At 47.4% G+C, this 13,815-nt stretch overlaps 1 protein-coding gene across 1 annotated transcript in view; it reads left to right on the top strand.

Moving 5' to 3' along the window:
- Positions 1–349: 349 nt before the first annotated feature.
- Positions 350–13,815, top strand: part of MYO10 (myosin X) — a 273,707-nt gene continuing 260,241 nt past the window's right edge. The window contains exon 1 of the mRNA XM_032279066.1: positions 350–832. Within this exon, the coding sequence (XP_032134957.1) occupies positions 812–832 (21 nt within the window). The 5' untranslated portion in view covers positions 350–811. The remainder of the gene's footprint in view (positions 833–13,815) is intronic.

The raw sequence follows: 13,815 nt of genomic DNA on the forward strand, positions 1-13,815 counted from the left end.
CTAAACATCAAAGGCACAAAAGGAGCCCCCATTCTCTTCTCCCCCTCCCCTCTAAGTGACGATTTAGTCTCTCTCTGCAGAGGTTAGAGTCAAATCCCCCGCTCATGCCTAGGTGGGGAGACATAGGGAAACGCGCGGTCCCCTCCCGGGTCCGCTACAGAGCCTGCGGCGGCCCCGGGTGCAGAGTGGGCGGGGCCTGGGTGGGAAGGGGGCGGGGCGCTCCGGCCGGGCGGAGCCAGACGGTGTGGAAGCGCGGGCGGGGTTGGCGGAGGGCCCAGCTCCTGGGGGCGGGGCCGGGTGCGGGAGGGCGGGGCGAGGGCGCAGGGCTGCAGTCCCTGCGGGCTAGAGCTGGCCGAGCCGCGGCGCCGGACGGCTCACCTCCAGGGCGCTCGCGCGGGGAGCGCGGCTCCAGCTCACTTTGCGGCCCGCTGTCCTCCTGCCCGCCTCGAGGGCCCCGGCCGGAGCGCAGAAAGAGGGATCCGCGCTCGCCAGTCCCCCGCCACCCTCCCCCGCCCGGGGGAAGAATGTGCCACCAGCTGTTCTCCGCTCGCAAGCGCTGCGTCCCGAAGTGAGGAACTTGGAGGAAGAAGAGACAAAGGCTGCCGTCGGGACGGGGGAGTTAGAGACTTGGGTTTGGGGGAACAAAAGGTGAGAAGGACGAGAAGGGACCGGGCGATGGCAGCTGGGGAGCCCCGCGGGCGCACGTTCCCGGGAGTGGCGCCGTGACACGCATGGTTTCCCCGGACCCGCAGCGGCGCTGACTTCCGCGAGCCGGAGCCGCACTCGGCGCGTCGGGGACTACGCTGGAACAATGGATAACTTCTTCGCAGAGGTGAGTGCGCTCCCGGCCGGACCTGGCCTCCCGAGCCCGGGGAGGGAGGGGTCCGCCCACCGCGCACCGCGCCGGGGGTGCCCTTTCCTCAGCCTGGGAGGGCGCAACTTTCTGGGAGTCGCCTGAAATCACCCCCGGTGCCCCCCCGCGGAAGCTCTGATGATTAAGCCCAGGCAGGTTTTGTTTCGTCCCGCGCTCGCACTTCGCTCCCGGAGGTAGCGAAGGTGCGTTTCCGTTTGCGTGGGTGGCTGGCTCTCGGGGCGCCCCGGGACACCCCGCGCCAGGTGAGGAGGAGCGCGCCGGGGTCCGGGCGGGGGGCGATCCGCCTGCCCGCCTGCCCGGGTGCAGGAAGCCCAATAAAATTCAACGGGGACCTGCCTTTCTCCAAGAAAGGTCTGTTCTGGTATTTCCTTTGCAAAACGTGCGGGCTTCCTGCGCAGGGAGTTCAAACACTTCCAGAGGAGACGGCTTAATGAAGTGTGAGAAGGGGAGGCGAGGGTTTAATCAGTCACTGTTTTCCTTGCCGGCCGGACCTTGGAGACTAAGTTCTTTGCTCGCCGAGAAGTGCTCTTTAAGGCTTGGGATAATTCCAGACCATGGGATCAAAAGATCATATATTTGTGTAGAGTGTCCATGCAGACTTCGAATTCGAATGTAAAGAAAATTCGTTGAGGGCAAACAATGGCTATTTTAAAAGATGAAACGGTTGCTCTCTTTAGGGTCGTGGAGGATGGGACGCTGAAACTTCACTTGAGAGCCCCTTTTCCCCTCTGGGTTTGAGAGTTACTGTGGCTTCTTGGCTCCCTTTCCTTTCTTGGTTGTGTTTATTTAATAAATTCTGTTTAAGTTTGAGGTTTGAAGTGGCTCAAAGTAAACTTAGTTGACTTGAGAGAGTCTGGTGTGATTTTCGTCGAAAGCCAGGGAATGTTTTTTGAGTACAGAACCGTCTTGGAGTCTTCCAGCAAATCAGATTGATGAGGGCTTGGGTCTGTGTTAGCCGACTTAGTTTATCTGACTTAATTGGATATAATATTTCAAGTCATTCTGCTTTCTGCATGCTCACTGATTGTATTCTCAGACAGCTATTTATACTGGCCAAAGTGATAAATACATTCTTGTTTAGTAGTAATACCTAGTTTTTAAAAAGTGGTGTTTCGGATGTGCTACCCACGTTCATTGTGGAAGGAAGGCTAGAAAGAAATCCATCAATACATATTTTTCCTTTTATTACAAAAAAAAGGAGAAATATATATAATTGTGAGACGCTAGCATTTTCTAGTCCACAGACCTTTGTTTTTATGCTTGTCAAAAGGCACCAAAACTTTTTGCAGGAGTTGCACGTTGTCCAGTGGTAAAGGACCCTCGGGCTGCAGTGAGTTCCGGCGTTTAATTATCTGCATCTGTAAGAAAACGGAGGCCCTGCCCCTAGGGCAATGCTTCTTAACTTTGTTGTTTTTGTTTTTGCGTTCGGGATCCCTTAGCAAATGTGATGAAAATACAGAATTTGTATTCAGTTGGCAGAGTTCGGAATACCCCGGCAGCCTGTCTGAGCACCGAGGGGGTCCGCGGCTCCCCTTGGGAAGAACTCTGCCCCCTAGTGCAAGTGGGGGGAACATCAGGATAACGCGCTGCGGCTGCAGCGTCCTGACCTCGTGTTCCCCCGTGGGACTTTGACTTTTCAAAGTACTCTTTTTGTCTTGTGCTGTATACCTTAGTTCAGTGTAAGGGGGCCTGGTTGTTGGATTTTATTTCCGTGATCAATATCATTTTGCACTTGGCCCTTGGCAATCTACTACTCTCTCCTGTTCATTTTGTAGCCAGAATCTTAACCCAAAGATATGAAGAAGTCACTTGCCCAGCTTTGAAGAGCTTGTTCATGAACCCAGAGCCTTTTTCCTTTTCCGCTGGTGACTTTGGCGTTTCTGGGAAATTTTCATTTATTTAAGGTTATACTTTTAATCTTGTGATGTGTGCGTATTACAATATTAATTTCTAATCAGCTGTGAAGTGCCACCCTTAAACCTAATCATTTTGGGTGGGAAGGAGGCAGGGCCAGTCAGAGAGGCTAAATAGTGATGTATTAGTTGTAGAGAGCCTAACATCGATCCCAGCTCCCCTTTCTTTCTCACATGTCTTGTAACAGACCATCCTTTTGTTCAATTGGCCAGTGAAGAAAATGCTGTCATGTCCTATTAGAATAGAAACTGAGTGTGGAAGTGATACATTCCCAAGGACAGCTAAATTGTATGGCCTCCTTATCACTAAGTAGAATCCTGTTCTTTGCTAACTTTTCCCGTTGTGGCTTAGGGGTAAATGATAAGTTGCTTGTTGGACAACAACTGGAAGCCAGTACTGACAATTGGGAGAAGAAGTACTGAAGGAGACCTTGCATGTTTAGCTTTATGTATGAATAGCCCAATAATAAGGAAATGGGAGCTGCTTGTGATTCGCAGCAGCTGTTTCTAGCTAGACCAGGGTTTCTCAAACCTGTTAGCATTGCTGAGTAATGCCTTTGTTGTTGGAGGCTGTCCTGTGTGTTGTAGGATGTTAACCCATCCCTGGACTCGACGCACTAATTGTTAACCTGATCTCCCAAGTTGTGTGAGCCTGAGAGGTCTGCAGACACTGCTGAATGACAGGAAGCAAAATCACTCCCGGTTGAGACCCACTGAGCTGGACCCGTGAAGCAGTTGCCTTGTGGTGTTAATTCCTATTTGTTTTGCAGACACAGGCTTGTCTGTGGTTTGCCTGTTTTAAATAGGATTTGGCTAGGTGCGGTGGCTCATGCCTGTAATCCCAGCACTTTGGGAGGCTGAGGCGGGAGGATTGCTTGAGCCCAGGAGTTGAAGACCACCGTGGGACAACATGGTGAAACCTTATCTCTATAAAACTTAGCTGGGTGTGGTGGCACACACCTGAAGTCCCAGCTGCTCTGGAACGTGAGGTGAGGGGATCGATTGAGCCCAGGAGGTCCAGGCTGCAATGAGCCATGATTGTGCCGCTGCACTGCAGAGCAACAGACCCTGCCTCACAAGATAGACTCTTACTGCCTGCTAGATTGATTGATTGACGAAATAGACAGATAGATAGATAGACAGATAGACAGAATCTTACTGGCTGCCAGGGGGAAGCTTGCAAAGCTTGTGCCAGTCAGCTGACAGCTGCTGACTTCAAAATGTTCTCAGGATTAGAGAAACTGAGCATGCCACATTCTTCAGTTTCAGTTTCTTCATGGCTTTCATTAGAATTTTATGGCTCCCCCCGAGTTAATCGTGTGTGTGCTTCGGGGAAGCTCGTTTTTTTCAGCTTTTCCTAAGTCAGTTAGGTTTACTTCAGCCAGAAACATAAGTTTAGGTGTGTCTGTAACCAGAAGCAAAAATAATAAAAAGGCAGACAGAAAAGGCTCAACCAGCAAAGTGGCAAGGCGACTTTGCAAACTTGTGTTGATATTTTGAAGTGGACACTGTTTTCATATCCTCAGGGCCAAGTACAGTGCCTGGAATACAGTAGGGGCCAGTGAGTACCAAACAGAACTTGACCTTTCTGTTTCCCTGTTGGGCAGAGGTGTGACGTGGCTGTTCAAATAAGAGGTCTTTGAGTATTATTAGACTAATCGATTTGATTTTCAGAATAAATATGTAAAATGTACACAAGTAGGATAATCATAAATACAAATATAGAAAGCAGGTATTAATGTTTAAGGCTTAAATTACAGTCTGGTTCACTCTGGATTAGAACAAACTTCGTTCTAAAGATGTTAAGTGAAAACACCAACCTCTTCTGCTTAACTTGAGAAGGGACTGTGGTTGTCCTTGGTTACCTGGAGTTGTTCAAATAGCTCTTTTTTTTTTTTTTTTTTTTTTTTTAAGATGGAGTCTCAGCCCGGCTAGAGTGCAGTGGCATGATCTTGGCTCACTGCAGCCTCTGCCTTCTGGGTTCAAGCGATTCTCCTGCCTCAGTAGGAGTCCCCTGAGTAGCTGGGACTACAGGCGTGCGCCACCATACCTGGCTAACTTTTGTATTTTTAGTAGAGACGGGGTTTCACCATGTTGGCCAGGATGGTCTTTATTTCTTGACCTCGTGATCCACCTGCTTCAGCCTCCCAAATTGCTGGGATCACAGGCGTGAGCCACTGCGCCTGGCCTCAAATAGCTTTTTAAGTGAGTAGAGTTCCCAAGCCTATGTTCTCCCCATTTGTTCGTATATTTTTTTTTGTTTGCGATCTACTGACATCTTTTCTTGTTAGAGAAAAGTACAGACATTGTTATTTTTGGCAGCTCCCTCTCCTTACCCTGGATGGTCTCTCCACGTGTAAAGGGGAAGTGCTGAGGACTTCTTGTGTCACCAATTCCTGAAGGCAATCTTTTTGATGACAATACAATCATATCAGGAAGTTAGCTGGGTCCCTTTTCCCTTTTCTCACAATGGAGATGTAGTGTGTTGCCTTTTCTGTGGAGTTTGAAAAGATTTCTATTGTCAAGTACTCATTTTTTTTGCCCCTGCCATGTTGGGGACAGCAACGCTGGGGAGCAGCTGCCACTGGACAGTTGTTGGTTGCAGCGGGGAGCAGTGGGCTGTCTGGCCAGGGCGGGCAGGGTAGCATTGCTCCCTCACTCCATATCATGTGGCCGGCTGTTCCTGCAAAATCAGGCACAAACCAGGCGCAAGCCGGGGTGGGCAGGTCCTTCACTGTTTAACCAGCATGGTGGAGGGAGAGAGAGCGTTTGCTTTCCAGCTCAGCTGGCTTTAAGTGGGTTCACCTTTGAGGATGTGAACCTTGAGTGTGCTCTCCTGCTGTTGTGATTGGTAGTACATGGAGTACCTCCTCCCCCTCCTCCTCCTTGCCTTCCTCCCCCTCCTCCCCCTTCTTCTCTTCCCCCTCCTCCTCCTCCTCGCCCTCCTTTTCCTTCTCCTCTCCCTCCTCCTCTTCCCTCTCCTTCCCCTCCTCCCCCTTCCCCTCTTACCCCTCCCCCTCCTCTTCCCCCTTTTCCCCCTCCTCCCTTTTTTCCATCTTCCTCCTTCCTCCGTCTTTCTCCCTCCTCCTTCCTCTTCCTCCTTCTTCCTTCTGCTTCTTCTTTCTCCATCTTCCTCCTTTTTTCTTAGATGGGAGTTTCGCTCTTGTTGCCCAGACTCAAGTGCAACCCTCAGCTCACTGCAACCTCCGCCTCCTGGGTTCAAGCGATTCTCCTGCCTCAGCCTCTTGAGTAGCGGGGATTACAGGCACGTGCCATCATGCCCGGCTAATTTTATATTTTGAGTAGAAATGGGGTTTCTCCGTGTTGGTCAGGCTGGTCTCAAACTCCCAACATCAGGTGATCTGCTCACCTTGGCCTCCCAAAGTGTTGGGATTACAGGCGTGAGCCACTGCACCAGGCCGGAGTACCTTATTATTAATGAGTTTCAACAGTTTGGATTCAGAGTAACTGATATGTAACATTTTCATGTCATTAGCTTGCAGGGGACTTTCAAGAAAGCCTCCAGTGAAGTCTGGATTAAGCTTTCCCCCTTGCCTAACTACCCCCAGGCTGAGGGCAAAGCGCCCTATCTTAGCAGCAGCGCTTTGCCCCCTCTGATGGGCTCTCAGCCAGATGATCTAAATCCTGGACTTTCGCTCTCTGGTGTGTAAATGTACGTAATAGTCTCTACCTTGCATGGTTATCAGCGGAACGTGAGAGAAGACTTACAGAGCCCTTGGCACATAGTAGGTGGGTAATAACAAAGGCTTGGTTGTAGTGACCGTACTTGGAAATTACGAACAGGTGGCCCTTGGTGACTGGACCATCGGTACTCCTGGTGCAGGGAAGTCTCTTAGAGCTTTTGTTCTGCAGTAGCTTCCTGTGCTGCATTGCATTGATTTGTTTTCTCTTCAGCCTATACGTTTCTCGCAGATTTTTTATTTCCAGAATTCTGTTTAAAGCATGTTCTATGGCTCATAAAATCAAGTCCACACTCCCTGGGTGCTGAGGCTCACACCTGTAATCCCAACACTTTGGAAGGCTGAGGCAGGCGGATCACAAGGTCAAGAGATCGAGACCATCCTGGCCAACATGGTGAAACTCCGTCTCTACTAAAAATACAAAAATTAAGGGCTGGGTGCAGTGGCTCATGCCTGTAATCCCAGCACTTTGGGAGGCTGAGGCAGGCAGATTAAAAGGTCAGATTGAGACCATCCTGGCTAACACGGTGAAACCCCATCTCTACTAAAAGTACAAAAATTAGCCAGGCATGGTGGCACGTGCCTGTAGCCCCAGCTACTTGGGAGGCTGAGGCAGGAGAATCATTTGAACTGGGGAGGCAGAGGCTGCAGTGATGCTGCACTCCAGCCTGGCAACAGAGCGAGACACCATTTAAAAAAAAAAAAAATCAAATCCACATTCCTTAGTCTGGTTTTCAAGGCTTTCTGATCTTGTAACTCTCTCTTTATTCTTTTCTCCCATGTGATACTACACCAGAGGATCTGTTACCAGTTCTACCGCATCCTTTGTGCAGGCAGGCCTCTCTGGCTATTGGACGTCCTACCTGTCTGGCTCCTTTTTGAAGCCGTCTCTAATGGATCTAGTTTCTGGTCACCTCTATTCTCCTTCCTCTGAACCTGGCACTTTGTCTTGGTCTTGTTAGGAGGGATTTACTGCTGTTAGATAGAGGCTTTACATGCTTTGCAAACCCTCCCCCCTTTTCTTTTTTTTTTTTTTTTTTTTTTTTGGGACGGAGTTTCGCTCTTGTTACCCAGGCTGGAGTGCAATGGCACGATCTCGGCTCACCGCAACCTCCGCCTCCTGGGTTCAGGCAATTCTCCTGCCTCAGCCTCCTGAGTAGCTGGGATTACAGGCACGCACCACCATGCCCAGCTCATTTTTTGTATTTTTAGTAGAGACGGGGTTTCACCATGTTGACCAGGACGGTCTCGATCTCTTGACCTCGTGATCCACCCGCCTCGGCCTCCCAAAGTGCTGGGATTACAGGCTTGAGCCACAGCGCCCGGCCGCCCTCCCCCCTTTTCAAATGAGTAAACAGCCTTGAAAGGTTAAATATCTCATTTGTAAGTAAGTTTCATCACTTCCTTTACATTGAAAGGTCCTCATGGTCAAGATTAAATCCTTGCATAATGGTTATTTTCAGATTATTTTATGGCGGGAAGGGGAGATGCTTCTAACTTTTTTCCTTGATTATGAAGCAGTTTACAGTTTTTTGAAGACACTAATAACTATGGCTAGTGTTTATTGAGTACAGTCTGCCCCGTATTCAGTATCTTTGGGTTCCACATCTCTGGATTCAACCAACCTCTGATTGAAAATATTGGAGAAGGCCTGGAGCAGTGGCTCATGCTTGTAATCCTAGCACTTTGGGAGGCTGAAGTGAGTGGATCATGAGGTCAGGAGTTCAAGACCAGCCTGGCCAACACAGTGGAACCCTGTCTCTACTAAAAATACAAGAAATTAGCTGGGTGAGGTGGCAGGCATCTGTAATCCCAGCTACTTGGGAGTCTGAGGCAGGAGAGTCGCTTGAACCTGGGAGGCAGAGGTTGCAGTGAGCTGAGATCGCACCACTGCACTCCAGCCTGGGTGACAGAATGAGACTTTGTCTGGAAAAAAAAAAAAAAAAAAAAAAAAGAGAGAAAAAATATTCAAGAAAAGAATTGCATCTGTCCTGAACATGTAGACTTTCCCCTGGATTTTTCTATCTGGGGAAGGTCTTGGAGCCAGTTGCCTACACATACATAGGGAAAACGTACTTACCATGCGTCAGGCACTTTGCTGGCACTTCACATTTAGTAACTCATTTAATCCATTGAACAACCCTATGGGAAAGGCTCTATAATTATACCCATTCCATAGATGAAGAAAGTGAGGCACAGAGAGGTTAAGTAACTGACTCAGTGTCACATAGCTAGAAAATGATAGCCAGGATTTGAACCCCAGACAGGCTGTCTCCAGAGCCGCAGAGAGCTCCTCACTGCCATGCTTTTCTGTCCTGTTGATGTCCTTTGCTTAAACTTGCTTCACCTTCTTTAGCCTCTCTGATGAAATGCCCTAAACGTGGGCAGTTAGTAAATGATTTTCTTTCTTTTTTTTTTTTTTTTTTCTTTGAAATGGAACCTTGCTCTATCACCCAGGCTGGAGTGCAGTGGTGCCATCTCAGCTCACTGCAACCGCTGTCTCCCAGGTTCAAGCAAATCTCCTGCCTCAGCCTCCCAAGTAGCTGGGATTGCAGGCACATGCCACCATGCCTGGCTAATTTTTTGTATTTTTAGTAGAGACAGGGTTTCATCATGTTAGCCAGGATGGTCTTGATCTCCAGACCTCATGATCCGCTGGCCTTGGCCACCCAAAGTGCTGGGATGACAGATGTGAGACACCGTGCCCGGCAGTAAATGATTTTCAAGTGGAAAACTGCATGGGAGTTTGGGAAAACAGGTAGTCCACTCCCCAGAAATGTTGAAAACTCCGCAGGAAAACGTTCATCAGCTTTTAAACATGCCACTGATTTTTATTTGGTTTGCTTTTTACTTAGGAAAGCCAAGTGCCTTCTGTTTCCTTGTAAAATATGGTTTCTAAAGCTGGTTGTCCCAACCTCATGAGGATAGTAGGAAGGTTTACATAACAAAGCACTTAGGGCCATGTGCTCATGCCTGTAACCCCAGCACTTTGGGAGGCCAAGGTCAGGAGTTCAAGACTATCCTGGCCAACATGGTGAAACGCCGTCTCTACTCAAAATACAAAAATTAGCCGGGTGTGGTGGCGCACGCCTGTCGCAACTACTCGGAAGACTGAGGCAGGAGAATCGCTTGAACCTGGGAGGGGGAGGTTACAGTGAGCCGAGATGGTGCCACTGCACTGCAGTCTGGGCCACAGAGCGAGACTGTCTCAAAGTAATAATAATACAAATAAAAATGTTAAAACAAAATAAAGCACTTAGAAAACAAGGTGATTTGAGAAGTGTTTATTAAAAGAAAATGTGGGACTCATTTGTGTCTCTAGTTCCAGCTGTGAATTAGTGGAGTAGTACTTGAGGCTTTCTGATAGAATCTTCTTTTTTTTTTTTTTTTTTTGGGATGGGGTCTCGCTCTTGTTACCCAGGCTGGAGTGCAATGGCGCGATCTCGGCTCACCGCAACCTCCGTTTCCTGGGTTCAGGCAATTCTCCTGCCTCAGCCTCCTGAGTAGCTGGGATTACAGGCACGCGCCACCATGCCCAGCTAATTTTTTGTAGTTTTAGTAGAGACGGGGTTTCACCATGTTGACCAGGATGGTCTCGATCTCTTGACCTCGTGATCCACCCGCCTCGGCCTCCCAAAGTGCTGGGATTACAGGCTTGAGCCACCGCGCCCGGCAGAATCTTCTTTTTCAATTAAAGATTCTGAGTGCTTTGCCAGAGTTTCTTCATAACACCTATCGTTTACTTGTTAGTTTATTGATGCCCATGGAACAGTTATTGACAGCACATCGGATCGATTTGCAAAGAGCATTCCTTGAATAAAACATTTTGCTGCCTTGCTAAGAGGTATTCAAAAAATATTTCTGCCAGGCCCAAAGTAAATCTGGCATCTCACGTCACATGACATCATGCCGTCTACTGAAGCCAGTTACACGAACAGGTGTTAAGAGTTTTTGGGGCAAAGCCACAACATATCTGTTGAAATACAGCCAAGAAAGGGAGAAACATACGGGAGTTGTACAATCAATAGCTCTACTTTCACCCAGTCTGACTCCTTTGCTCTTAAGGATTAAAATTGCCTCCATACAAAAGCATTTTAAATTGTGGCAGTTTAAAAAAAATGACATTTATGTTAGAAAAGAAAAGGTAGATAAGCTGGGTGCGATGGCTCACGCCTGTAATCCCAGTACTTTGGGAGGCCGAGGCAGGTTGATCACCTGAGGTCAGGAGTTCGAGTCCAGCCTGGCCAACATGGTGAAACCCCGTCTCTACTAAAAATACAAAATTTAGCCAGGCATGGTAGCACATGCCTGTAATCCCAGCTACTCAGGAGGCTGAGGAGGGAGAATCACTTAGATCCGGAGGTGGAGGTTACAGTGAGCCGAGGTTTCACCACTACACTCCAGCCTGTGCTAGAGTACAGTGGCATGATCTCAGCGCACTGTAACTTCTGCCTCCCAGGCTCAAGCCATCCTCCCATTTCAGCCTCCTGAGTAGCTGTGACTACAGATGCACAACACCACACCCAGCTAATATTTGTGTTTTTTGTAGAGATGGGATTTCATCATGTTTTCCAGGCTGGTCTTGAACTTGTGAGTTCAAGCGTTCTGCCCACCTTGGCCTCCCAAAGTGCTGGGATCGAAGGTGTGAACCACTTTGCCTGAATTCCACATCACTCTTAAATTCATTTGTTTTCAGGCTGTGCGCAGTGGCTCACGCCTGTAATTCCAGCACTTTGGGAGGTCAAGGCGGGTGGATCATGAGGTCAGGAGTTTAGGATCAGCCTGGCCAAGATGGTGAACCCTCATCTCTACTAAAAATACAAAAATTAGCCAGGCACGGTGGCCAGTGCCCGTAATCCCAGCTGCTTGGGAGGCTGAGGTAGAGAATTGCTTGAACCTGGGAGGCAGAGGTTGCAGTGAGCTGAGATCGAGCCACTGCACTCCAGCCTGGGTGACAGAACGAGACTCCGCCTCAAAAAAAAAATCATTTGTTTTCTTTCCTTGATCCTCCAAAGGCTATGCACTAAGTTTAGAAAATTTAGAAAATACCATAAGCAAAAGATGCAAAGAAACTCCCATGTTGGGCCTCTTCATGTTTTGTGGTAGATGCGTTGAGACTTTTTTTTCTGTGCCTCCGTATGTATGTTTCTGATAAAACACACTGTAATGTTTTTCACTGAAGAGTTGATTGAGAAAAGCTTTAAATATCGTTTGTGGGGCTAGAGGGAAGAGTACAAGTACAGGCTCCATATCACATATCTAAACATTTCAGTTACAAACTAGGCTTACACGGTAAATAAAATGACTTCTATTTTTGCCTTGACAAACATACCTGTCATTAGGACGGACTCAACAAACACGTTTAAAGCTGTGGATTTTATTGCTGAAAGCAAAATATCAAACGTGAGTGAATTTAATTATAGTTGCACATGTTTCATGTGACTGGGTGTTCTGTTGATGTTTCAGGAGTAATAAAGACATATACTCCATAATATATCTATTTTTCTTGTCCCTATTTTAGCAAAATCACTTGTTACATGGTCATAGTTAAGATTTCCACAATAGTTTGTTTTATGGACAGTAACACTATGGTGGAGAGCCTTCCTTTGTGGTTCTTATATATATATATATTTTTTTTTTTGGGGGGGGGGGCGGACAGAGCCTTGTTCTGTTGCCCAGACGGAGTATAGTGGCACAATCTTGGCTTACTGCAACCTCTACCTCCCCAAGTGATTCTCCTACCTCAGCCTCCCAGGTAGCTGGGATTACAAGTGCCAGGCTAATTTTTGTATTTTGAGTAGAGATGGGGTTTCATTATGTTGGCCAGGCTGGTCTCGAACTTGTGACCTCAAGTGACCCACTTGCCTTGGCCTCCCAAAGTTCTGGGATTACAGGCATGAGCCACCTCGCCTGGCCAGAATGTTCTTTTCTTAAATCTAAGTCTAGAAATGTCCTGCTTTGCTGAGGCAGGACAGTAGTTACTGACATTGTCAATGAAATTCATACAGCAATATTGAGATTTAAAAAATGAATGAGATGGCATATGGTTATTGATTATAAGAAGTACTGCAAAGTATTTTAATTTCATTATCCAGATTGAATATCTGTAATCTGAAAATCCAAAATTTGAAATGCTCTAAGGCTGGAAACTTTGAAAAAAAAAATTTATTGTTAATCGATATATACTAGATTTACATATTTTCCAGGTACATGTGATCATTTGATACATTCATATAATCACATCAAGGTCATTGAGATATCCATTACTTTAAATATTTATTGTTATGCTAGGGATATTCAAATTATCCTCGTCTAGGTATTTTGAAATGTACAGCCAATTAATGTTAACCCTAGCCACTCTCTTGAGTGCTAAAATGACACTCAAAGAAAATGCTCTTTGGAACATTTTGGATTTTGATTTTTGGGTTAGGGATGCTGAACTGGTATATTGCAAATGTTCTGAATTCTGAAATGCTTGTGGCACCAAGCATTCCTGATAAGAGATAACCAGCCTGTATAAATCATTATTATTTATATTGTGATGCATTGATGCATTACCCATTTCTTTTTTTTTTTTTTTTTTTTTGAGACGGAGTTTCACTCTTGTTACCCAGGCTGGAGTGCAATGGCGCGATCTCGGCTCACCGCAACCTCCGCCTCCTGGGTTCAGGCAATTCTCCTGCCTCAGCCTCCTGAGTAGCTGGGATTACAGGCACACGCCACCATGCCCAGCTAATTTTTTGTAGTTTTAGTAGAGACGGGGTTTCACCATGTTGACCAGGATGGTCTCGATCTCTTGACCTCGTGATCCACCCGCTTCGGCCTCCCAAAGCGCTGGGATTACAATCGTGAGCCACCGCGCCCGGCCGCATTACCCATTTCTTAAAGCAAGTATTTCTGTAGTTCTTCATGCTTTTCCGTGCCGTGTATGTTACAAAGAAAACTGAGGCCGGGCATGGTGGCTCATGCCTGTAACCTCAGCACTTCGGGATGCCGAGGTGGGTGGATCACTTGAGGTCAGCAGTTCTAGACCAGCCTGGCCAACAAGGTGAAACCTCGTCTCTACTAAAAATACCAAAATTAGCCAGTTGTGGTGGCATGTGCCTGTAATCCTAGCTACCCGGGAAGGTTGAGGCAGGAGAATCACTTGAACCCAGGAGGCAGAGGTTGCCGTGAGCCAAGATCGTGCCACTGTGCTCCAGCCTGGGCAACAGAGCAAGACTCCATCTCAGAAAAAAAAGAAAGAAAAGGAAACTGAATAAAGAAGTTAATTTGTTAAAAAAAAAATCTGTTTTCAGAGAATATACCTTAAGGCAAATAGGCCAGA

Source organism: Sapajus apella, unplaced genomic scaffold, assembly GCF_009761245.1.
Source record: "Sapajus apella isolate SASKATOON/1434 unplaced genomic scaffold, GSC_monkey_1.0 scaffold11, whole genome shotgun sequence".
Lineage (NCBI taxonomy): Eukaryota > Metazoa > Chordata > Mammalia > Primates > Cebidae > Sapajus > Sapajus apella.